A 24832-nucleotide genomic window follows, 5' to 3' on the forward strand; every position below is an offset into this window, starting at 1 on the left:
CGAGTTTGTTTTAAAAATCACACAATATGTCCAAAGAGGTTAGTGAGTTTACATTAACACTTTGCGATTTAATTCATTGAGGTGTTCAAAAATATCTGCCAGGTAAGCAAGCTCAGGCAACCAGCGATTGCCATGAAGCAATTTGATCTACTCTTATTAATTTCGAATGATCCAGAATTCTGTAGTTTACTTATGGTTAAAACATTCATGGTAAAACGTTTCCTCGAACAACCAGCATAGTTAATTGTGAAATAGTTAGGAATAATATTCAGCTCCCATTTATTTGCAAAGAATTTTAAATATACAAGAATTTAGAGCTTTTTATTTTAAGTTAACAATTTTGGTACATTGACCAAGTACTGATTTGAGTTTGTGCGTAACACTCTTAGCTACAAGCGCTTCAAAGGGAATTAAACAATGAGATACTTAAACTTGTTCTTTTGACATTTGAAACGAACATCACAGCGCTCCCAGTGCAGACATGTTTTTAAGCTTTTACACGAAATTACTTCAGCTCGAAAAATGACTTCACCTGTTGTTCCCTCAAGTAATTCTTAGGCAACAAAAAAAAATCACAATAGATATTAGTTGGGCTTGGTTTGTAATATCCCTTGATCCAACCGTTTTGGAAGAAAAAACAGTAGGAATTTTCAGGCCATGAGTGGTGTGGGTGGCCACCTAGAGCCGCCTTGCAGCAGACATTTTGAGGAGGGCTCTTCTGGGTATTGCTCACACTGTCTTTTTGTATTTGTACTTTATTTAGGATGAACGCCTGGCACTGGCCCCAGGAAAGTGCTGCCCCGAATGCCTTCCAAAGTCCTGTTCGGTGTCTGGAAACGTGTACGAGGTAATTTCTAATTAACGGCAATGTGAATCAGTTCTTTTGAATCGGTGTCATTCCTTTCAGTAATGCCTTAGCAGGTTACTTATTCCAAGAGCTGCTTTCCTTCTCCTTGAGAGTTGAAGAGTTGAAAGCCTTCTGGAATTGGAAGACATTGGCTCAGGGGATAGGTTTCCCGGCCAAGGCAGATAGCGCAGCGATGGGCCCACCTCTTCACAGAGCAAAGGGGCGACGGGAGGGAGGACATCCCTGATAACACCCTCCTTCTCGTCACTTTTCTCATTGCGCTACCTCGAACGAATGTGATGCGCATTGATATTTTGTGATGTCTTCTTTCCGCGAGGCATGCATATCGCCCTCCTAGCTGGGGATTATCTCTGTATTTCTGATATCCCTGGCACTTGCCTGTGATGCTCCTAGGCTGTTTAAAAAAGAAATCCCAGAATGGACGACTATTTGCGGCAGATTTTGCTCACTGTTGATTGTTAATGTTCATTCCCAAAGTTAATAAAATGAGTGTTGCGCCTAGCTCGGCAGAGCATGTTGAGTTCACGTCCTCCCTCGTCACCTCTGCAGCAGTTCAGTGTCTCAGAGCCAGTCTGCACACACACACACACACACACACACCGTACCCCTGAGACTGGGCCTTGGTCGCCGCCGATGCATAGCTCCGCCTTCATTCATTCACGGAAAGATGGGAGATGTTTATTTTTAATTAAAAAGCGACAAGTTGTGTGGCTAAATTGTGTCAAAAGGAGTAGAATGGACAGTGAGAGTTGGAAAGTGATAATGCAAATTAATTATTATACATGTATGTGTGTCAATCAAAATTGTACATGCTGTCATGATTGAGTCCCTGGAAGTCAAGGCTCCCAGTTTTTAGATCCACCAGGACTCCCTTTTCAGAAGGGCCTGCTAAAGGTTTGCACTTGTCAGATGCCAAGTGATTATCTTTGTTTTCTGCCACAATAGGGCACTGATGTAAGATTATTTGTGAAGAGAATTTTGGTCCTTTGATAAATTGTTCTTGTGTTGGGTTTCCTATTCATTTTCCAAGCTTAGCTACCATAGTGAAGTCCATATGAATAAAAAAAATGTTTGCGGTATTGTAATTTTAAAAAGCCCTGAACATTTGCTGGAAGTATGATAGCTATGATGTCAGCAGCAACTTGTCTTACTAGACCCAAAATGTGTATTGTTTTTAGTATGACATCAAATGTTCTCTAGGAAACCAGAATTCTATTTGCTGGCATACTCTTTTGATACAGCCAATGAGGAAAAGTCATTTGCTTAACTACATTGTGTTTAATCAATAATGGGCTTGTCGTGGTGCTTTCTCTGCAATATGGCTGCGTGCACATGGGTGGCACAGACGGATTAACCTTGTTGAGCGAATATTGAATGACGGTTTAATATATGTTGATGAAGCAAATGATGGCAATGTGAAATTGCAGGGTCTAAAGATGTGCAAAGTACCAGTTAAAGTTAAGGCATCATTTTCTTGGGGGTATGGTCAGGACATAATAGTGTCAATCTGTGCCACAGTATTCCAATACAATTGAGACAGAACGATTACCTTCACTGTCACAAAGAGCCAAACCCCACCATCTTCTGAAACGTTTATGCAGGTCGCCATTTGGATTATGTTTGATCTTTGCTTGATCGAGGACGAAAGACACACATCCCTTCTGTGGGCTGAAGCCTCTTTAGGCCAGCACCCTTTTTTGCAAAACCACCGAAAAAGCTATTTTTCAACACACAGTTTAAAAATGATTGCAGTTCTCACCTAGTTTCGCATATTTATAGTTTAGTATAAAGCACCACAAATCCCCTTTTGAAAGAAATAGTGTTAATGTTTAAAATTCAAATCATTGGCTCTTCTGCATACACCGTTGCATCTATTGATAATATGAGGAAAGTGCTGCTTGTTAAGTGGGCAAGGATATTGTCCTCGTATTTGCTGCAATCTGCTGTTACTACAATCCTGCTCTTGATTCGATTTGAACGGTTTCTTCCATGCTGTGATGTCAGTCTTGCTTTTGTTGAAAGGCTCTGCTTTAAGTGATGGAGGGTAATTTACACCTGCTCTAATGTTATTTTTTGATGCTCTAAAACATTTGCAGAGTTGCCTATCGTCCTATCACTGTTTTCATGAAGTAAGTAATCCTGCATTTCTTATTTTAATCAGCATGGTGAGCAGTGGAAGAAAAATGCTTGCACGACGTGCATATGTAGCCGAGGCCAGACCAGGTGTTACACCCAGCCCTGTGCTCCAGCCACTTGTGAGAAGGTAATGCTTTATGTAGCACATTCTGCCTCCATTATTTCTTATCAAGCTGTCTTTTCGGTCAGTCGCTCGCCTCCCGCATGTAATGTAACTGCTGAGCTTGTAATCAAGCTAAATGTAACCAGGCAATTGTATTAAGCATTTGTCAATGGGCCACACTCCTGTAACCCTCAAACAGGCTCTCTTACATTTCCTTGTAGTGCCTCGATGCCTGTGGGCTGTAGTGCGCTCTACAAATCCAAAAAATAAAATAAAATAAATGGATAAAATGTGCCGCTCAAGAGGTGGGCCTTTGGTATTTTGGGAGTTTTTACTTTGCTTAGGTTCTCTCCTAAGGCCATGGTAAAACAACTCCCGTAAAATAGCCAGCATTTACGGTATGTGTCTATATTTACAAAATGAGTTTGTCCTTTTTTCAAAGGGTCAGAACAAAGTGAAGCGCCCGGGCCAGTGTTGTGAGGAATGCGTGTCTTCGAAGGGCAACTGCTTAAATGAAGCATCCGTCCGGTACCACGGCGAGCTGTGGAACGGCTCCCACTGCCAGTTCTGCATGTGTGACCGGGGCCAAGTTCTGTGCCAGGAAGTCGAGTGTGCCAGAGTGGAATGTGCTTGGGTAAATTGGTTATTTCTTGCAGTATTCTGGGTCAGGGATTTTTATGTTGAAGTATGCAGATGTAATTTGCTGTTGCCAAGGGTAACTGAAAGAAAAACACCTCCTCTGCAAAGCTTTCTTGTTATCTCTGCATATTCTGTGCTTTGACTTACAGGCTTACGGCTTCTAGGCAAACACCACTGACTTCTCTGGGCCTCCGTAGAGCAAGTTCAGACGAGCCCGATTTTTTTTCATTATAAAAATGAACATTTAGAACAAAAGCTTAAAAAAACGCTCGTTTGAGGCCCGTGTTTACAAAAACGGCACTATATTTCCAAGGAAGGCCGGCTTCACATCAGCATACCTATGACTTCTGCCATAGGGAAAAATAAATACTGTCAACAGTCAATAATACATATCCCTAGCCAACCCTACCTCATTGTGCCCTGTGGTCCGCCCACATCATTTATGCCTCTTAACAACCTTGCCTGGCCTCAAACTATAATGCCACCTGCCCAACCTCTTGCTCATTTTTGTCCCGCCTTTGGCATGACTTTCTGACCCAAGGACCCCATGTTCACCATGGGATAGGGTTATCTTCAACATTTACTATCACCCTAACACTCTTAACCGTGAACCCAACATTGAATACGTCATACACTGCTTGCCTTTCGGTGTTTCTCCCTTTCCTGCCCAAACACCACAAGAGTCAGATCTGCCTTGCTCTGAAATAATCCCCACCTGTCCCCTGGCACACCAAGCACAGTCGGCTTAAAAGTGGGTTGCGTGTGTGATGTGCACATCTGGCTAATCCCGCTCTCCGTGCCTGTGGGGCTGCCTACATACGAGGGGTGTTAGAGACATGGATTGTAGGACATGAGGCATCTCTCATGCACTCAACCCTTCCACCTGGCACGTTTGGCTGGATGGCAGTGTTTTAGATGTGACCTCTTGGTGAATATGGGCATAGAGCCGGCATTTGGCCTTCTTGATTGTCTTTAGTGATTTGGTGTATTGTATTGTTTCGTATTTGTCATTTATATAGCCCCCTCTTCCCCATTTGTAAGGCCTCAATGCACTTTGTGGTTGGAACATCCTCTGTGACCGCAGTCTAAGTGTGGGAGGTTCTAAGAGTTAAATTAAAGATACATGTGTGCATTTTGCCATGTTAGGATTTCGGTGGGCTGGCTAGGCTCCAGTAAGCAGCCCAGAGGTCAGGCACATGGGTGGGGGCTGTTGGTGGTTTACGATAGAGTGCTAGTGCTGAAGATGTGTGCCCAGCTAGACAAAATTATTTTTCATTTGTCACTGTATACTAATGCCAGAGGTGTTGAAGTGCTAAATCAAGCAACATATTTACGTGCCGTGTTACACTTTTGGATGTTATTCCAATGTCTCGAAGCAGCTTTGGTAAAATGTATGAACAAAAGCTTACTTTTGTTTTATGCACAGGTAACCCAGAACCAGTATACTTACATGTGTTGCTTTCCAAAGCAAGTTCATAAATTGCGCTTGGTAGCACCGAGTTCTCCAGCTGACTTGTGAATACAATATGTTAATGTCTAACAGTTCAAAAATTGTGATTTTATTTCTTTGAATCTGGGTAGTTTTTAATTTGGTTGGATTTTAGCATTGAGGGTTCCAGGGACGCCATTTCACCAAAATGCCAGGGGTAGCGGAAGTGAAATCACATGACCCTTGACCTCTGATGACATCACAGGAAGTGATGTAATTTGACCCCATACCCGAAGCGATGGAACACAACCTTTTACCCATTGACAAAACAGGAAGTGGCATCACGTAGCATTGTTCCTAAGTACGCTATGAAAAATATGCTTACAATATCACTGTAACGTGATAAACATGTCATACAAAAATGGATCACCATATGTATCGGCAGAAAAAAACATGCTATGAGTGCAACTTGCCAAAAGAAAAATACATATTCCGAAATGGATGCTTATTCTACTCTAGATGCTTTTTAGAGTACTTTGTCTGCATTGTGATTTTGAGGTGTTTACGTACAGACTAAATCAATGATTCACCCCCTGATGTGTACCTAAAATAAACCTTTAATGAGTATAGCAATTATTGTATAGAATTCCAGAAATGTAATCGCTGTTAGAGCAAATTGGCCTTCTTTTTTGTTTACAGGGGGCTTGTGAATCAGGGGTGCGGTACAATATATAAGCAAAGTCTCACAAGCTACCCCACCTTTACACACAAAAAGGGGGTCAGAGTGAGTGTGTTCAGTATAGACCCATTGTTTGTTAATCAGCAGATACATATGGTCTGGGTCACTTAAAACACGTTTTATGCAAAACAGACATGTTTAAAACCTTGCAAGGCGCAGTATACTGAGTGGTACAAAACTGATAATTATGAAATACAAATAAGACCAATGACAAAAGAGTGTTCCAATATCACATGTATCCGTTAATGATGTATGACTTCCTTTTTGGTTGTGTTAATAACACACGTGAGAAAGCCATTCACAATGTAAATTAAAACACCAATCCACTGTTGGTGTCAACACATGATGTGTTTCTGGATTTAAGGGAAAACGGTATTAACACATCAATTCCGTGTAGAATCTAAGTCCTTTAAACTGTCTTCTGGACACGAAAAAGATGGGAAGTAATGGATGTTATCTATCCTCACAAAGTCCATGCTTAAGAGGTACAGCCAGACGCACCAGCGTTCTGAAAAGGGGCGGGCTTCCGGCAGGTTCCTGTGCTTCCAGGAACGTAGGTCCAGGCAGCCAGACCAATCACCAAGTCAGCACCACTGCAAACCGCACAAGGCAGGGAAATAAGGGCTTCTTTCAGTCCCCCTCCTCAGCAGGAAAAAAGGCATGACATTCCCCTCTGGGTCCACGTGTCCCCGGTGTGGGGCAGGCTGGCCTTTCACACACATTATTGGCATGCAAGGTTCACGGACCCCTGGTTCCTATCAGTAGTGTCCATGGGCTACCGCCTACCAATTCCTCCTCGTCCTCTCTCCTCCCCTCCACTCCCACAGATTGGCACAACAACTCTGTTGGCAGAAATTTGATGGCTCGTAGAGAGCCAGGCAGTGGAAGAAGTCCCAACCTCCCAGCGTGGTATGGGCTTCTACTCCAGGATTTTCGTCATACACAAGAAGAACCAGGCTGGCCTGAGAGTTGTGTTGGACGTTTCCACCCTGAACCCCTCCTTCTTCAAAAGTTCAAGATGGTTACTCCAGCGCTTATTTCGGAGACACTGAGCAAGGGAGACTGGATGTGCTCCCTGGATCTGAAGGACGCATACCTACACACCCCGATTTGGCAGCCTCATCGGTCCTTCCTGAGGTTCAGGATCATGGGCTTCCATTTCCAATACAAGGTTCTACATTCTGGCCTCAATTCCGCCCCCAGGGTCTTTACCAGGCTTATGAATGCAGTGGCAGCCCTTCTCAGGGCCCAAGGTCACCATGTCTAGCCATACCTAGATGTCTGGCTCGTCAGGGCAAGATCCCCGGAGGCGGTCCAGCACACCTCCTCTGTCCTCATGAATACGCTACACGAATGGGGATTCTCCATCAATCTCAAGAAGTCATAGCTGGAGCCGACGCAGAGTCTAACGTTCCTTGGCCTCATCTGAGATACGAGCTCCGAGAGAGTGTTTCCCTCCGAGGACAAGATCACAGCCATCAAGAGAGCCACGGGTCATTTTCTCAGCAGAGCTGTGACCTTAGCATGATGGTACCAGTACCTCTTGGGTATCATGGTGGCATGTCTACTGGCTGTGCCATACACAAGGCTCAAAATGAGAAGATTGCAGCTGCACTTCACAGCCTCATGGAGTCAGGAGCGGGGTTCCCAGGCGGAACTACTCAGCATTGCTCCTTTTTTTCCGCCGGGACCTTCTCTGGCGGAGCACGGACTGCAACCTGAGGATAGGCAGACCATTCCGGCAAGCAGCACCACAGGTTACCATCACCACGGATTCTTCCTTGGAGGGCTGGGGGGCTACCCTGAACAATCAGAGTCCATGGAGTTTGGTCTCTTCAGGAACATGAGGCCCATATCAATTGGCTGGAGCTGAAGGCGATCGGGCTGGCTCTCAAGGCCTTCCTGCCACTTATCAGTGGCAAGATGATCCACATTCAATTGGACAACTCCACCAGCATGTATTACATCAACAAGCAGGGTGGCACCAGGTCCCCTCCTTTATGCAGCCTGGCGGTCAGCATTTGGGAGTGGGCTCTGGAGAACAACATTCACTTGAGGGCAATTCACCTCCCGGGGGAGTCCAACTTGGAGGCAGACAGGCTCAGCAGGTTGAGTGTGTACAATTACGAATGGCAATTGAACGATTAGGTCCTTCAGGGGATCTTCAGCAGATGGAGGCATCCCCAGGTGGAGCTCTTCGCCCCCTGGTACAACAGGAACTGCCCTCAGTTTGCGTCCTGGCAGGGACAGGGCCTAGGCTCCCTGGGCGATGCGTTACAATTACAGTGGAACAGCATGAACACATAAGCATTCCTCCCACTCCCCTGGTACACAGGGGGATCTGCAAGATAAGGGAGTCCTGACACCTCAGTATCATTCTGATAGATCTGTGGTGGCCGGCGACATCATGGTTCTCGGAGCTGCTCAGCCTGTCGGACCATCCTCGGATTCTGCTCATCTGTTATCGCAGCAAGGGGGCACGGTCATCCATCCCCCCAAACACCTGCAGAAGTTAGCTCTCACAGTGAGGTTCCGGAACAGGTGACATTGAAGCATCTGCGTCTTTCGCAGGCTAACCTAGATATCAAACAGGGTGCTAGGAGCGATGCTACTAGGAGCCAGTACAAAAGCAACTGGTCTAGGTTTTTCCACTGGGCTGAGTCTAAGGAGGTCGATTCTCTTACTTGCACATTGGATGACATGCTATTCTTCTCTGCACACCTCACCTACTCGGGGGTGCAAATAGACACCTGCCGCACCTATCTGGCGGCCATCGGAGCCTATCGGAACTCAGAGCAGGACGTTTTCTCGTCCTCCAACTTGGTGGTTGAAAGACATATGGCGGGCCTTACCAGGCTCTACACGCCTATCAAGAAGTCACACCCCGTGTGGAACCTCAACATAGTGTTGGGCGCCGTGGTGCATAAACCCTTTGAGGCAGTGGCATTTGCGGACATCAGGCTGGTCACCATTAAGACCGCCCATTTGGTGGGTCTTACGTCTGCCCGCCGGGTCAGCGAGATCCAAGCTCTTGTGGCTTCTGAGCCCTACACTACCTCTCATAGGGACAAGGTGGTCCTTAGAATGCATCCAGCGTTCTTGTCTAAAGTAGTCTTTGTTCCACCTAAATGAGGAGATAGTGCTACCCACTTTTTTCACAGACCCTAAGGACGATGCTCCGAGGGTCCTGCATTGTCTGGATGTTAGGCACAGTCTAAAATTATACCTGGATAGAACCAAGAGCTTCTGCAAATCTGAGGCTCTCTTTGTCACCTCTGGGGGGGGTCAAAGCCAGGATATCAGGCTTCTAAGGCCTCCATAGCAAGGTGGATGGTTTTGGCTATATAGTAGGCCTAAGAGGGGCAGCACAAACCACTTCCCACACATATGCATGCACACCCTATCAGAGCCAAGGTCACAGTAGTCGCGTTCCAGAGGCACGTTCCATGGCAGGTCATCAACAGGGTGGCCACGTGGGCCACTCCTTCGGTCTTCTGCAAGCACTACTGTTTGGATGCCGGCTCCAGGTCAGACGTAGCATTCCGGCAGGCAGTATTAAGGAACTTGTTTTCTTAAGGAGGGTCACCTCTCCACCCTGGGACTACATTCAGTTGTAATCACCCATACAGTGTGGAGGAAAGGGGATGGAACGTAGGAGTAATTATAAGTTACTCACCGTAGAGACAAACCCACTCCTAGTCCATACTTTCCTTTCCTCCATACTTCCCACCATCCTCCCCCCCTAATAAAACTGGTGTCATTAGGCAATGTCAATATTGTCGACGAGTCAAGGGGGACTGAGGAGTGATGCCGGTGGGCTGAGTCAGGGGAGCGCATGCTCCCAGGGCTGCGGCCCTGCGTGACTCTAAATTTAAAGTGGAAGAAGATTTTTTCTGGTGAAAAAGGTTCCGTCTCCCGTCCCTAGCGAGGGACGCCCATGCAGTATGGAGGAAAGGAAACTATGGACTAGCAGTACGTTAGTCACTACGACAGGTAACTTATAATTTTTTCCATGGTCCCTGCTGCAGAAGTTCTTCCAAAGTCCTGTCTTCTTGACAAAGGAATCCATCGACAAGGTTTTTGGCTGCATATCCTGAAGTCTTCCTGCTGCAACTCGTCTTCTGTGCTGAGGTACTGTGGTGGCTGGGGTATTTGACCTACCTTAAGCCTTTGTAATTTCTGTACAGCTTTGGGGTGTTTTCTGTAATTGGGAGGCCACTCATCCAGTCCACCCGGGCCCACTGGAAAATCCTCCTAGGGTGTCTTCTCTGAAGTCCCTGAACCCTCAACTAACTTTAAAGTGAACTACTTACTTGTTTGAACAGTCTTCCTCTGGAACTCTGTCTTTTCCTGCAACTGAACCCTATTTTACCTTGCCTACAGCTGGCACCTAGACCACTAGGGTCCCTCTGCTGCCTCTGATTGAACTCATGCTACAGAATAAGGGGAAGGACTGGATAAGTAAAGGGTTCTGCCTTGAAAAGAATAACAAGTGATCTTAAGTTACTTACTTGTAAAAGAAGTTGGTTGGTAACTGTAGCTCTGAGTGTGAACAGTTACAAACGTTATTACTTACCTTAGAAATGTTCTGCCATTCTGAATATATATATAAGGTTGTTTTACTTTCCTTTAGAAATGTTTTGCCATTCTAACAGAAAGTAGATGTAAGGTTATATTACTCACTTGTGATTTGGTTGTGCCTCTTCCCAAAAGTAATGCTGTAAATTCCACTTCACTCTTCCTGTTAGGATCAATCTATGAGTGTCCCCAACTGGGTCTTGCTTCCCTGACTTGCTGTTAGCCTGTCCAGAATAAATCTGCCTTAGGTTTTACCTACCTAGAATAACCTTGAGTCATTCATAAAGAGTAACATTGGGTTTTGCTTTCCCTCGTCTGTTTTAGACAGACACAAAAAGAGTCTTAGGTGTACACCTGCCTTTAAGTTGCTGATAGCTCCTTTTAAAAGTATATAGGTTTTACTTAACGTGAGTTACCTGTGTGCCATCCTAAAATAAGTTACAAGATATATTTCTTTTCTCTGTGTTTCACTGACCTCAAAAAGCACCTGTAATAGTATATTACACCATCAGGTTTTACTTACCTAGTATAATTGTGTATTATCATAAATGTAGTTATAGGTTTTTACTGTTCCTGGAATAAGTGTCATACTATTCTGAAAAGTACATTGTGCAGTTGATTTACTATGTTATTTCCCTGCTGAGCGTCGCGGTACAACTGCTAGGGTCTACTACCCTTGTATTACTGTAATCTGAAAGTAATCTATGGATTTACTCCCCAAGAATAGGTTTGCCCTATACTGAATGTGTATACAAAGGTCTGATTTACCTAGACATAATGTTAGGTGTTGTAAATAAGGTCTGTTTGTTTGTTTGTTTGTTTTATTATTTGTAATGCACACCTAACGCAAGGGTAGCAGGTTGCAAGAGCAACAAAGGAATGTAGAGTTTAGGTTACATATGGCGAAATGGATGGAGTCCAGATATGGTTACAGTACTGGACTCATCCGCATTATTGAGCACAGATACAAGAAAACATATTTACAGAAAGTGTAAGATACAAAATGTTCAAGTTATAGCTGAGCATAAAGGGTAGTAGATGAGAAAAACAAGTATATTAGTTGTTGTGTTCCTTGATCCAGTGGATAAGATTGGATCTGAATTGTGTGTAACAAAGGTCTTCCCTTAGGGGTGGCGGTAGAGGGTTCCAATGTTGTGGGGCTTTGACGGGAAAGCTACTCCCCCCGGTTGTAGTGCGTTTGAATCTCGGCACCAAGAGGAGGTTTGCTTTGATCTGCGTATTCAAAGCATATTGCTGTGTTTTTATAATGTGATTACATGTTTTATGATAGTACTTACTTACCCAAGAATATCTTGGTCTGCTTGTATATAAAATAAACCCTTTATTTTTACAATACATAGTCTTTCAGTGTTTCTTTGGACCGTATGTATAATACAATTTCTTTGTTCTGATTCTACAGCCCTCTCTCCCTTCTAAGGTAAGCCTGGCTGCGCTCTCTACGCTACCCTGAACTCAGGTGGTACAGCCTTATACTAAGAGTGGAGTCTTGTACTGTCTCAGTTTAATGGTTTTACTAAGCCCTTAGTTAGACTTCAGAAAAACAGTCCTAACAATCACGCTTCAAAATGTTTGTCAAAGTTCCCACAAGCTGTTGCTTGATCAACCACTTCCAGTCAATATTCAATATCGTTTCTCTTCTTTTGAAGAACAACTACTTTCACATGTCTTGTTCATAAACAATAACATTTTGTCATGATGGTTTTAGCATAGTTCATCATAACACACTAGTGAACTTGGCCACTTTCTTTACACCACAACCTTCAACCACAATGCTGTACTTTATTAGCTGCTTCCTGTTCCAGAACTAACCACTAGTAGTTCCTTACCTGGTACACCCGCCTGCCAGGATAAAACTCATACCACTACTATAAGTACTCTGTGGTGAGGCTTACTTCAGACTTTCCACACTTACATCCTCAATGCGGAAAAGCTAATCAAAGAAAGGTGCTTCTTAGTAAAGCCTTTAACTTTCAACACCAACATTGGAGTTCACAACTTCTTCCATAAGCATACAATACACATTAATACTATTTGTTCCACTGATTTGTTTGCCACATGCAATGCAGGTTATGTTCCTCTCCCCCTTAATTTCTACAAGGAGGGCTTTTTCCCTGCCACATGTGGGTTTCTTCTACAATACCAGTTAGCTGTTAGTAATGATTTTTTTTCAAGTTTCCCTCTTTGGCAAAACTGTGCCCCCTTTCATTTATAATAGCTTTTTTTTGGCTTAGGCAATGCTGGGCATCTTCTTCCCTTTTAAGTAATCTCCCTTTGTGTAGATTACATTCGTCTTGTTCAAATATTGTCCCCTCTTTACTCTGACAATGTAGTTTACAATGTTTCTTCACTCAGTCTTTCTCAATACAATCATTATGCCAAAATGCTTTAATTTGTTAGTTTGGCATTCAAAAAGATTGTTTTGAGTCAGAGGTCTATTGCGGAGTGCCTCAGGATTACATAGCGAAGGCCAACTCACAGCCTTTCCCTGCGCTTCCGTTCGTCCCGCTGCTGCGTTGACTTCTCTCGTTGGGACCTGGGCGTCTGGCAGCTCCGGTTGCACTTGCGTTGCTCACGCCTTCTTTAAAAGGAGCCTGCTTTGCTCCTCGCGTACTCCGGTGAAAGCCAACCACTGGAGTAGGATAAAGAATTAGGAGAGGTTTTCTCTCCTATGGGACTGCTAATTTCAGCACAGATTCCTGCTGCGCGACCTCTGCATTTCGGATTCCCGGCATCACGACCTGCTGGAAACACAGCGGCGGCACAAGCGTCTTCTTCCGTCTGCTGCTCCCACTGTTGCTGTCTAATGGCCTGCACCTGAAGGGGCTTTAAATATTTAAAAGTCCTGCTCATGTGTAGGTCATTAGACTCACTAGATTGTATACTACAGTTCTGCACTTCTGAGTCCCTCTTCCTCGTCTCAGTACTTAGATCATTATGGTCCCTAATGTTCTGATTCATTTTAACCTCAAAGTCTTCAATTTTACAATATGCCATTAAGACCATGGGATCATTAGGGAAGTTGGTTAGAGGGTACTCCCAATTCTCCTGACCTGAGTCCCCTCTCATGTGATCCTGCTGCAGAACACCACCCCCAGGTTCAGGGTCAGGATCAGGTAGTTGCTGCCTTTCCCTGGCCACATGAGAAGAGTCCTAGGCCAGGGTCTTTGGGGAAAATCACCACTGATTCATCACAGGATAAAGTTCTAGCACAGCCTATTAAACAGTTGCATCAGTGTCAGGATATGAGATGCCACACCCTGGGAGGGCCCATCAGTTCACTCACTGGTGTGGAGAGTGTCAGAGGTTCCCCCTTTCTCACCTGTTTTCGTTGCCTGATGACTTCTTTAGGAGGAGTCTTCTTTCGTATGGTTCGGGTCTTCTACAAGCCCGCTCGGCCGTCTTCGGCTTCCAGTGTTCGTTCAGCTTCGATGTCCCGGATCAATGGAAAACTCCAGGAAGATCAGGATAAGGTTAAGGAGCACTCGGAGGCGGTGCAGGGAATCCGGGATAGGTTGGATAGAAGGAGGGAAGATAGTTTGGAAGAGGGGGTTCCAGGAGCCGGGAAATAACAGAATAGCACAAGAGAGAAGTACGGAGCACACGTCCAGTCACAGCTAACAGCAGCGTTGAGACGCGCGGGGGTGTGGATACTTTATAGAGTGTGCTGCGTAGAACGTGAATACTGGTGAGCAGCGTTCTGAGCTTGCAGCCATGTTGGTAGTACTATAGAGTGTAAACCCCGACGTGTCAGGGACCAGGAGGCCCAGAAGGGGCGAGTTCGATGGTTCATGACAGTGAGTTTTAAAGTACTGCAACACACTACGTTGCTCGCTGTGGGTTTTGGTTTCTGCAGAGCCATTGCTTTCCTGGAGTCTGCCTGCAGCTCTAACCCTCTTCTATTAGGTTAAGATTGTGTGCCTCCACCCCCTTACCCCAGGATGCTCTGCACAATGCTCTGCTACCGGGACACGTTCTTGCCATGCCCTCTCTGGCCCTAGGAGACTCTTTGGGCAGGATTTCTCCCTCCCTACCTGGGTCCGTTTCAGGCTGCACTAATTCTAACCTCCCAGCCAAGGATGCTTAAGCCCACTTCGTGCACCACTCCAGCGTCTCAGTTGTAGTGCCTGACCGGATCCAGTTTTAGAAGAGTAACAATACTTTACTCTCTTATTCTCCAACTTTAATGGTGCCTGAGTTCCCGCCAGGATTTGGGAAATGGTCCCCAGCAGACCTATCAAGTTGCACCTTCACAGTACCAGGCTACTGCCAGCTTCTGGGTTATAGCACAGGCTAGAATCCTTGCACGTCATGAACTCTGCTTCCTAGGTCTCTCTATGCCCTATGATGTGGCCCACATATATCACAGTTTGTACCACAATGTTAGATTCTCTCATGCCCCTTTTAGGTCTCAGTTCGACCTTGGTTTCTTTTAGGTTCCTCTTCTGTCTCACCACAATCTTGGTTTCACTCAGGTTACTCTTTGGCTCCACCAGGACATAGGTTTCTCTCCAGTTCTTCTCACGTCTCACAACAACCCAGGAATTCTTTCAGATTTCCCTCAGGTCTCACCACAACTTTGGTTTCTCTGATTCCTGTCCGGTCTCACCATGGCTCTAGTTACGTTTCCTCTTCTCCCAGGTCTTTCAATGACCTTGGTTACTTTCAGGTTACCCTCCGATCTCAGCATGACTTGAGTTTCTCTAAGCAGAACATTCTTGACAGTAGTAGGTATTTCTCCTCCCCTCATCCAGGGTCCTTTTCAGACAGACGATATTCTCACTCTCATGTTAGGTGTTACTCTTCTCAAGGATGCATCTTGCCGTCAGAACTTCCCTTTGGTGTAAAACTTTGTGGGTAATACCTTGGATATGTACTCTTTTCAATGCAGCTTCATCTCTTCTGGTTGCACCAGTGGTGTCCCCTTAGAGCAACTGTTGTGCAGTAACCAGCTACTGTACTACCTCTTCCAAGGTAGTATTCTCTCTGGGTAAACAAGCGGAGATGAAAACTGTTATGCAACCTTCGAGTTTTCTCTTTTAACTTTGTCCGACTCCTTCTTCTGGCATACTACAACTGGCAGCCATAAACATTCACCAGTGCCCCCAGAATGAAATGGGTTAAGCAATAAAATGGGGTTAAAGAGAGCTCACTCTCAGAAATCCAGTCAGAGTATCAAAACAGTCAGCTGATATGCAGTAGGTCGTGTTGAAGTAGATGGGAAAGCTGCAAAAAGAAACCTCTTTTCTAATACAAGCTCAGCTCCAAGATTTGCATGGACTGAGCCACAGTAAAGCACAGTTTTGGTAAAAAGGAGAATCATTGTAATGTTTGGAGAAAAGACAATGCCAGCCAAGATTGCCAATTGCCACTACATACCCTGCAGTGGAACTGGCAACATTCTGTTCTAATGAAGTTTTATAGAGCCTGTCCGAGGGCAGTGCTTGGCATTATGGACCCTGAAGACTGAGTTAAAGGCCTGAGGACAGCAAGGTGCTTAACACGTTTAACAGATCTATAACACTGGGTCTATGAAGCTATTATATCCCACGTTGCTTAGTCAAGTGAAAGGAGGAGTAAAAAGCCCATACATTTGGGAGGTTAGTGTTTTATTCCTCCTGGAGATAATGCCCACTCCACGTTTGGTTTAACATTAGTGTTGGTAGGCATAAACATGCTGGGAATATTTGAACCTGTCTGGGCAGTCGTGGGGAATTGGCTGTGGGTTCGTATTTACGGCCCTGATGTACAAAATCTGCTTCCAAAGTCAGTGGGAATTGGCTGAGGCAATGCTCTGCACTGCCGTTAGCCTTGTGAAGTGCCTTGCAAAGTGGCACTCTGAGCAATCTGCTGGCTCTATCACTTGTACAGCCTGCAGACTGACCAATAAGAATGCTTAATGAACATTTCAAGAGTTATAATTTTGCATAATTGACCATCCAACCAGCAAAACGTGCAATTGTGTGCCTGGTTGAAATGAGTGCACACAAGGAGGGCTCGGGGCAAAACGTTCTGTATTGACAGCAGGAATAGGATATATTATTGTACGTGGGGCCCAGTGCTGCTTGGCCTTACCCCTATTTTCCTGGAAATAAGAGCCTGAGAGTGGTGTAAGGGGCCACTCCAATATAGCTACCAATCAATGGATGCGTGGCAGTCTTGGGAAAGAGTCTGTTTTCTGCTTAGATGGCTTCTACAGTGGCTTAAGGCCCAGAGGAGAACTTGGGATGGTGGCTGGTATAGGAATGATGGCAGTGTTGTGTATTGATTGTATGAGGGCTCAAACCAATCAGGAGACAACCAGAATAGCATGTGGAATTCTGAGAGTGAACCGAAACCATGGCAATGTGGGCGACTATTGCCCAAATGGTGGGGATCCTCATTGGGTCCAACATCACACTCTGGGTGCTAAAGGTACAGTAGAGGATATCTCACGGGCAATGTGTTCGCTTTGGGAATAAGCTGATGTGTGCAAAGTAGGTTTGATCTTCACTTGAGCTCTTAGAAGCTGGAGGAATCTAGCAGTAAGTCTTATATAAATCAGCATAAATTACAACTAATAAATTAAAATTCAGCATGGGACAGATTTTGCTTGGATGGGTAATGTTTCTTGGGCATAATATTCGGTGAGATTGTCTGTGTAAGTGACATACATTGAAGTCATCACATGGACCAGGAACATGGTTTATTGTGTACATTACAAGAGTGATGTTACTCTGTCTGCAGTCTCTACCACTGTGTAAAACTCCTCTGCCTGTTTTCATGTCTGTCCCCTGCACAGGGTGAAGAATTGATCCATCTGGAAGGAAAGTGCTGCCCTGAATGTATTTCAAGTGGAAGTTACTGTGTCTATAAGGAACGTTCCGAAGAAGTGAGTACCTTCAAACCTTTGGGTTAAGTCCAGTGATTTTATAAAGGATGCAAAGTGTTGATTTTCTTAGCAGGTACTAGGCATCAGCCAGATCACATCATGGGTCTTGAGAAAAATGGGTTATACTTCACCAGATGAGTATACGTGCTTACACTAACCCAAGTCTTTGAACAATTTGGTTTTACTCTGACAATATCCCAACCTGGGTCAAAGTCCTCACACCGGCTTGCAGGGCTGAGCCCAGGCCAAGAAGTATTAGAGGCTTGAATCTCTTTGGAAGCACCTTGATTATTAAGCAGTGTGGTGGGCCCCCGGAGGCCCAGTTGCCATCTTAATGAGAGCAATAGACGGAGCAGTACAGAAAAGGTTCCCCCTTATCTTGTAGCGATGTTTCAGTTCTTGCACACCTTGCACTCACAGAATCACATGCATATTTGTATGAGCTGGAGCAGAGTGCAGGATACACGTGTTGCTGCCTGCTGTACTAGTAGAATTCGGAGGGGAACTCGGATCCTAAAGTTGGGTTTCTATTGTATTCCTGGCAGGCTTGGGCTATAATTGGCACACAGTAGTGTGGTGACAATTGATGGAGCATCACTGGTAGAATCAGGAGGTGAGAAAAGGCAGCGAAATAGAACTCTGCCTGATCGGCATAGTCCATTGTTTGATACCAAGGATTGCACCGATGGGGATTAGAAGTTTGGATGTACTGCTGCTGACTTGTGTACTGCCTTATTTTGAGTGCAGATGCCATGCAACCATGAAGTCAGTCAAGCCCAATGCATACCTTGTTCTTCTGATGCATTTTAAGAGGTCACACCCTTGCAAATGCTAATATTGGGAAGTAAACCTTAGCCCTGTTGGCATTCTTCATCTCACAGAGTGGCTTCTGTGATTGTTGGAAGGTGGCTTTGTTCAATTTTCCAGAAAGCGTACCCTCGGCCAACTATGTTTTAAAGAAGTACTAACCTTTGACAATGTTCCTTCTGTTGCTTAAAACTTGCAGGAGTGCTGTAGAAACCCCATTGCCCTGTGTAATGGGAAGAGGTCTGGAACGCAGAGCTTCAAAGGCATGACTTCATAATTTGAGATATAACTTGCCGCGCAACCACTCCAGTATGCATTCAATCATTGCTGCTCGCCTTCTGTTACCATGTTAAGCGAAACATTTTTATTAAGCAGTCCACCGCCATGCCGGGGTCACATCAAGCTAGAATCGCAGGATTATAAGAGATTATTTTATTGTAGGGTACCTGCTGCCAATTTATAAGTATAATTCCCTGACATGTGTAAATCTGCCGGCGCAATCGTTTTTAAAGAATCTTTATTCTAGTTTTTTTTTTTTTAAACTTGTATTTATTAGTTTTACATAGATATTTACATGAAAAGAAGCAAGAGTAAAAGGAAAAACAATATAACTTTGAATCTTATAACATTCCCTTCCCCCTCCCTCCCCTCTCCCCTCGGGTCGGATAGAATCATTTTGTCCAGGGTTCCTGTTATGCGTTGAATATGTCTGAGATTTTTATGTTGTGGGGGCACCATTGTTCCATAAAGTCTGACTGGAGGTATTGCAGGGTCTCTTCCCATTCTTTTACAAATTTGTCTCCTGTTCCTTGAAGTTTGTGAGTAATTTTCTCCATTGTTATATGGGCCCATACTTTCTGTAGCCAGGTATAGGTCAGTGGGGTATTTTTGTTTTTCCAGTTCTGCGCAATGGTGGTCCAAGCTGCTATGAGTAGTCCCATGAAAGATCTCCATTGCGTTTTTCTGTATTGCCTTGCTGTGTCATCTCTGATTCCGCAGAGCCACACTTCCTCCCCCATCAACCCCACATCCGGGAATATTTTGCCCATCTCGTTTTTCACTTCCTCCCAGAAGGGTCTAATGCCTTTACAGTCTTGCCATATGTTTCTCCATGTTTCCACTTCGTCACATCCTCTCCAGCAGTGGTTGGACGTGTTGGGGTACATTGAGTGGAGCCTCTCTGGTGTGTAGTGCCACTGTGTCATAACTTTGACCCACATCTCCCTAGTTTGTGCCGACCGGGTCATTCTGGGGATCTGTTTCCATAGGTCCTCCCATTGTTTATCCGTTGGTTCCACCCCCAGTGTTCTGCCCCATTTTATTCTGTATGACCACTTAATGCTTTCCCCTTGTGAGTTTATGTATTTGTATAGAGTTGATACCCACTTTTTTTCCCCGGTGTTGGATATGATGTATGTTTCGAACCCTGTAAGGTCCCTGGTTGCTGCCTCGGTGATTATTGGAGAGTTTAGCCAGTGCTTTAGTTGTTCATACCTATATCTATCGCTCTTAGGGATTTTCGTACCTGACAAGCATGACTCCAGGGAGACGATTTCCTTGCCCTCAAACATCTCGCCTATTTTAGTAATGCCCGCCTTCTCCCAGGTGTCATATGCCCCTTGTTCCATCCCCGGTGGAAATAGTGGGTTTCTACAGATGGGTGTGAAGGGTCCAACTGCCGTGGTCATTATGCCTTTTTTGTTTGGCTATCCCATGCTTCCAGCGTGGTCTTCATAATTTCGCTTAGCCTTAGATTTTCGTGCCTGTGCTGCCTCTGTTTCCAGAGAAGTTCTACTAGTGGGGTCCTTGCTACTGCTCTATCTTGTTTGGCCCATATCTGTTGCGGATCCTCCCCCACCCACTCCCTCAGAACTTTAAGCTGTGCTGCCTGGTAATATTTTCTAAAATGGGGGAGCGCCATTCCTCCTTCTCTGGTTGGGGCCGTGAGTATCATCCTGGCTATTCTCTGTGTTTTCCCTTTCCATATGAAGGACGATACTATTTTTGTTAGGGTTTTGAAGAACTTGTCTGGGACCCCCACCGGGAGCGCCTGAAAATAATATAGTACTTTTGGGAGGATGGTCATCTTAATTGATTGTATTCTACCCCACCAGGATATCTGTAGTGGGTTCCATCTATTTAATTCCTTTCGGATGTTTGTAATTAGCGACGGGTAGTTTTCCCCGTAGAATTGTTCTATTTTTGGGGGTATATTTATTCCCAGATATTTAATACCTTTCTGTTCTATTTTAAGGTCCAGTTTTTTTGCCTCCCTTTCTATGTTCGTTCTATCCCCTGCCAGGATGAGGATCTCTGATTTTTTTCTATTTATTTTTAGGCCAGAGATGGCCCCATAGTTTTCCAGTTCTCTAACTGTAGCCGATAAAGTGGATTCAGGGTCTTCTATGGTTATTAGCATATCGTCCGCATACGCAATTACTTTGTGTTGCTGGCCCGCCATTTCTATCCCTTTAATGTGTATTGACTCCCGAATTTTAATTAGGAGGGGTTCTAAAAAGAGAGCGTACAGTAGTGGGGATAGGTGGCAACCCTGTTTCGTTCCTCGCGTTATCGTTACTTTGCCAGTGAGCTCGCCATTAATGGCTATTCTACTTGATGGGGAATTGTAGTTTGCTCTGATACTCGCTATATATTGTTCCCCGAACCCCATGGATTCCAGTATCTTAAACAGTATTGACCACTCCACTCTATCGAACGCCTTCTCTGCGTCTACTGACAGTAGTATCGCTGGGGTGTGGGTTATCCCTATTTTCTCGACCAGATGGGCTAGCCTCCTAGTGTTATCGTGGGTTTGCCTACCGGGAATGAAGCCTGATTGATCCTCACTTATCAGTTTAGGAAGGAGCGGGGATAACCTTGTTGCCAAGATTTTCGTATATATTTTTGCACCTAGGTTGATTAGGGAGATTGGTCTGTATGATGCTGGGTTAATTGGGTCTTTGCCTGGTTTGTGGAACACCAGCACCTTCGCTTCATTCATTGTGGGGGTCACGTTGCCAGTGTCATTGAAGGAGTTTAAGAGTTTTGTTAGGATCGGAGTCAATATGTCTGCATATTTTTTATAAAATGGGGCCGTGAACCCATCCGGGCCTGGAGCTTTGTTACTTGGGAGTCCTTTTATAGCTTTATTGACTTCCTCTTCGCTGATAGGGGTCTCTAGTGCTTGCTTGTCTTCTTCTGAGATTTTCGGGATCTTTAGGGCCTCTAAATATGATGTTTGGGCGTTAATATCGGGGTGTTCTGTTGAGTAGAGCGTTTGATAATATTGCCTCAGTGTTTCCCCCATGTCGTGCATAGAGGTTTGAATGACCCCTTTCGCATCGCATATGGCCTTAATCGTTGTTTCTTTTTGTTTCGCCCTCAATTGTCGCGCTAGGAGTCTGTCTGCTTTGTTCGCTCTTATATAATATCTCTGTTTCAGATAGAGTAGATTCCTTTCTGCGCCCTTCGTACGTAGCATCTCTAGTTGGCCTTGTGTATGTTTCAGTGATTTTTTAAATATCTTTGTGGGTTGAATCGTCAGCTTCTCTTGGATCTCCTCAATTGTTTTTTCCAGCTCTTTTTCCCACCGATCCCTTTGTTTATCTCTCGTGGTTTTCATCGCTATCATCTTCCCCCTCAAGACTGCTTTAAACGCATCCCAGACTGCGCTCATTGCTACCTCCCCTGTGTCGTTTTGTATGAAGTATTCCTCTATCATTTCCCTTATGGCTTCCCCTGCAACTGGGTCATGGATCAACTCTTGCGGTGGCCTCCATTTCCATAGCCCACTCTTCCTCCCCGGGAGAGTCACGTCCAGCCATAGAGGGGCATGGTCCGAGAGGGTTATAGAGCCCTTATCCAGCCCTTGTATCTTTCCCAGCAGTCCCACTGACACCCAGAGATAGTCGATTCTGGACATAGAGTTGTGAACATGTGAGAAATATGTGTACCCCCTCTGTTCGCCTTTCAGTTCCCTCCAGACATCACTCAGAGCCAATTGGTCCATTTGCTGTTTCAGACGTTTTGATGGTGCCCCCTGTCCATGTATGTTTCCTGTGCTCCTATACAGCTTTGGGTTCCATGCCAAGTTAAAATCCCCCCCCATTATCACTTCCCCTCTAGCGAAATCTTCCAGTTTCGATAGTGCGCTTCTGAGAAAGCCATCCTGTCCCTGATTGGGTGCATATATTGTGGCGAGTGTTATGCAACATCCTTCTATTTCTACATTGGCGAAGACGTATCTTCCTTCCTTATCGGTTATAGTGTCTAGTGGTGTTATGTCCTTTCCTTCTTTTATCGCTATCAGGACTCCTGCTTTTTTCTCTGTTGTCGTTGCCTGTGCCCATATTTTGTATCCTTTTATCCGCATTTTATGCTTATCCTTAGTTTTGATATGGGTTTCCTGGAGGAGTAGTACATCCGCCTTCCCCCTTTTGAATTGTTTCTCCAGTTTCGCTCTTTTTGTTGGGTGGTTCATGCCCCTAATATTGTAGGTCATAAGGCCTATCATCCCCATTCTATTTTGTTTGTGTGCCATTGCATCCGGTCCCCTTCTGTTCTCGATTCAACTCTTTGATTCTTCCGATCCCTTCCCCTCCCATGAACTTCCCTTCCCCCCCAACTTTGAACTTTAAACCAATTAACCTGTCCCCCGAGTAGGGCTAGGGTTCCTATTGTCGCTTGGGCATTGCGCCCTTCGCTCCCTGCCCTCCATACCCTTGGGGGGTATGTTGCGGGGATTCCTAAACCCCACTGAACCATTTGTCTTCACCTGGTTCCAGACCGTTGGGTCTCGACCGGACCGCCCTCCGTGAATTGTCCGTTCCGCACCGTTCCCATACTCCCCCCCCCCCCCCCCCCGACTGGGTCTCTGTGGCAGCGTTACCGTGTCTGTCCCCCTGGCATATTTTTTTTTCTTTTGTTTCTCATGGTACCCTTCTCCGGGTGTCTCTCCCCGTATTTGCCTTCTTCTGTCTGCTGGATTCCCAGCCCATAGGTTTTCTCGTTCGTTCTCTCCTGTGTGTGGCCTCCCCCTGCTCTATCTGCTCCATCTCTTCATCTTGTAGTCCCATCGTGCTGAGGCCTTCTTCCAGTGTGGTCACTCTTTTCTGTTTTACTTCCCATGTAAACAGTAACCCAAATGGGAAGGTCCATTTGTAGCGGATTTGTTTTTCTATTAGTGCTTTCACCAGTGGGGCCATTGCTCTTCTTTTTTGAAGGGTTATTAGTGCCAAGTCCTGATACAGTTGGATGTCTTGCCCATTCATTTTAATATGTTCCAATTCCCTGGCTCTCCTGAGGATCTGTTCTTTCTGCGGGTAGGAGGACAGCGCCACCAGGACATCACGTGGTCTCTCCCCTGGGGCCCCAGCTCTTTTCGGTCCCACCCTGTGAATTCTGTCGACTCCGATATCTTCGATGTCTTGTGTTCCCAGAATGTCTCTGAACACCTCCTGCACCGCTTCCTTCAGGTCTTTGTCTAGCACTGATTCCGCCATGTTCTTTATTCGAATGTTAGAGTGTCTAGAGCGGTTCTCTAAATCCTCACATTGTAGTTCCAAGTTGTGAGTGAGTGTCACCAGGTGTTCTTGCGTTTCGCTTGTTTGTCTCGTGTCTTCTTCAAGACTTTCCACCATTCGTTCCACTATATCTGTTCTTTCTTCTAGGTTGTTTATGTCAATTCTCATGTCTTGTACCGCTTGTTTCATTTCGTTCTTCATGGATGTAAATTGTTCCTGGACTGTGGACATGAACTTTTCCTGGAGGTCCATGAACCAGGTTTGCATGTCCTCCCTGGTCAGTGGTTGCTGTTGTTGGGATAATGGTTCTGCCTCCCCTGTGGGATCTCCCTGGTTTCTCCCTCTCGGTTGTGGCGTCCCCTCTGTTGACCACATTTGTAGGATATCGGCCCCTTGTTTCGCTGTTTGGGGGGTCTGCTGGATGGGGTTCCCCTTTCCTTTTGCTCTAGGCATGTTAGGGTGTTCCGTCAGATAGACCACGTGGCTCCTGCGCCCTCTTGTAGCCCTCCAGTGGGGCCTCCTCGCTTCTTGTCCTCCGAGATGTTTCTCCTTCCTGGGTCTCCCCCCTTTCCTTGCCCCTGTCTTGTGGGCCTTGGGTCCAATCTGCGTGGGTGGCGGGGGGGGGTGGGGGGGTTTGCGAGGTGAGTCCTTGTGTCCCGGGGGAAAACTAGTTGGTGCCGGAGAGGTATGTGTTGGTGCCGGAGAGGTATGTGCGCACGGGCGGGCGCCTTATTTCTGGGCCTCCCCCTGGGCCGGCTCACCTTTAGTGCTGCGTCCTCTGTGCAGGGCGGCCCCCGCGGCTCCTCTCCTGCGGTCCGCCCTGTTCGCGCTGTTTTCTCCCGGCGCCGTATCTGCTCCGCTGCACACCGCTCTCCCCTCACCTCGGGGCGGTGTGGGGTGGCGTTCTTCGGGATCCGCTGTGTCCCCGATCCCGCTCTCTCGCTGACCGGTGCCTCCGAGTCGCCCGACGCCGCGCTGGACGGCCCTCTGCGATGCGGGAGAGACTCCTTCGGCCCCGATGGGGAAGGGGCGGCCCGCCTCGCTCCTCGTGTTTTCGGCGGCGCTCGCTATCTCCCTGCGCCTGCTTCCTCGCCAGGGGGGGTCTATGGGGGGGACAGTTTG

General features: G+C 45.8%; 1 protein-coding gene across 1 annotated transcript in view; it reads left to right on the plus strand.

The window, feature by feature from the left end:
* The window catches only part of FRAS1 (Fraser extracellular matrix complex subunit 1), a 1618415-nt gene that overhangs the window by 345482 nt on the left and 1248101 nt on the right, over window positions 1-24832 (plus strand). The window contains exons 7-10 of the mRNA XM_069626341.1: window positions 764-847; window positions 3030-3131; window positions 3550-3741; window positions 17292-17381. Coding sequence (XP_069482442.1) covers window positions 764-847; window positions 3030-3131; window positions 3550-3741; window positions 17292-17381 — 468 coding nt within the window. The remainder of the gene's footprint in view (window positions 1-763; window positions 848-3029; window positions 3132-3549; window positions 3742-17291; window positions 17382-24832) is intronic.

This window comes from Ambystoma mexicanum, chromosome 6p (assembly GCF_040938575.1).
Source record: "Ambystoma mexicanum isolate Mex_15411 chromosome 6p, UKY_AmexF1_1, whole genome shotgun sequence".
Lineage (NCBI taxonomy): Eukaryota > Metazoa > Chordata > Amphibia > Caudata > Ambystomatidae > Ambystoma > Ambystoma mexicanum.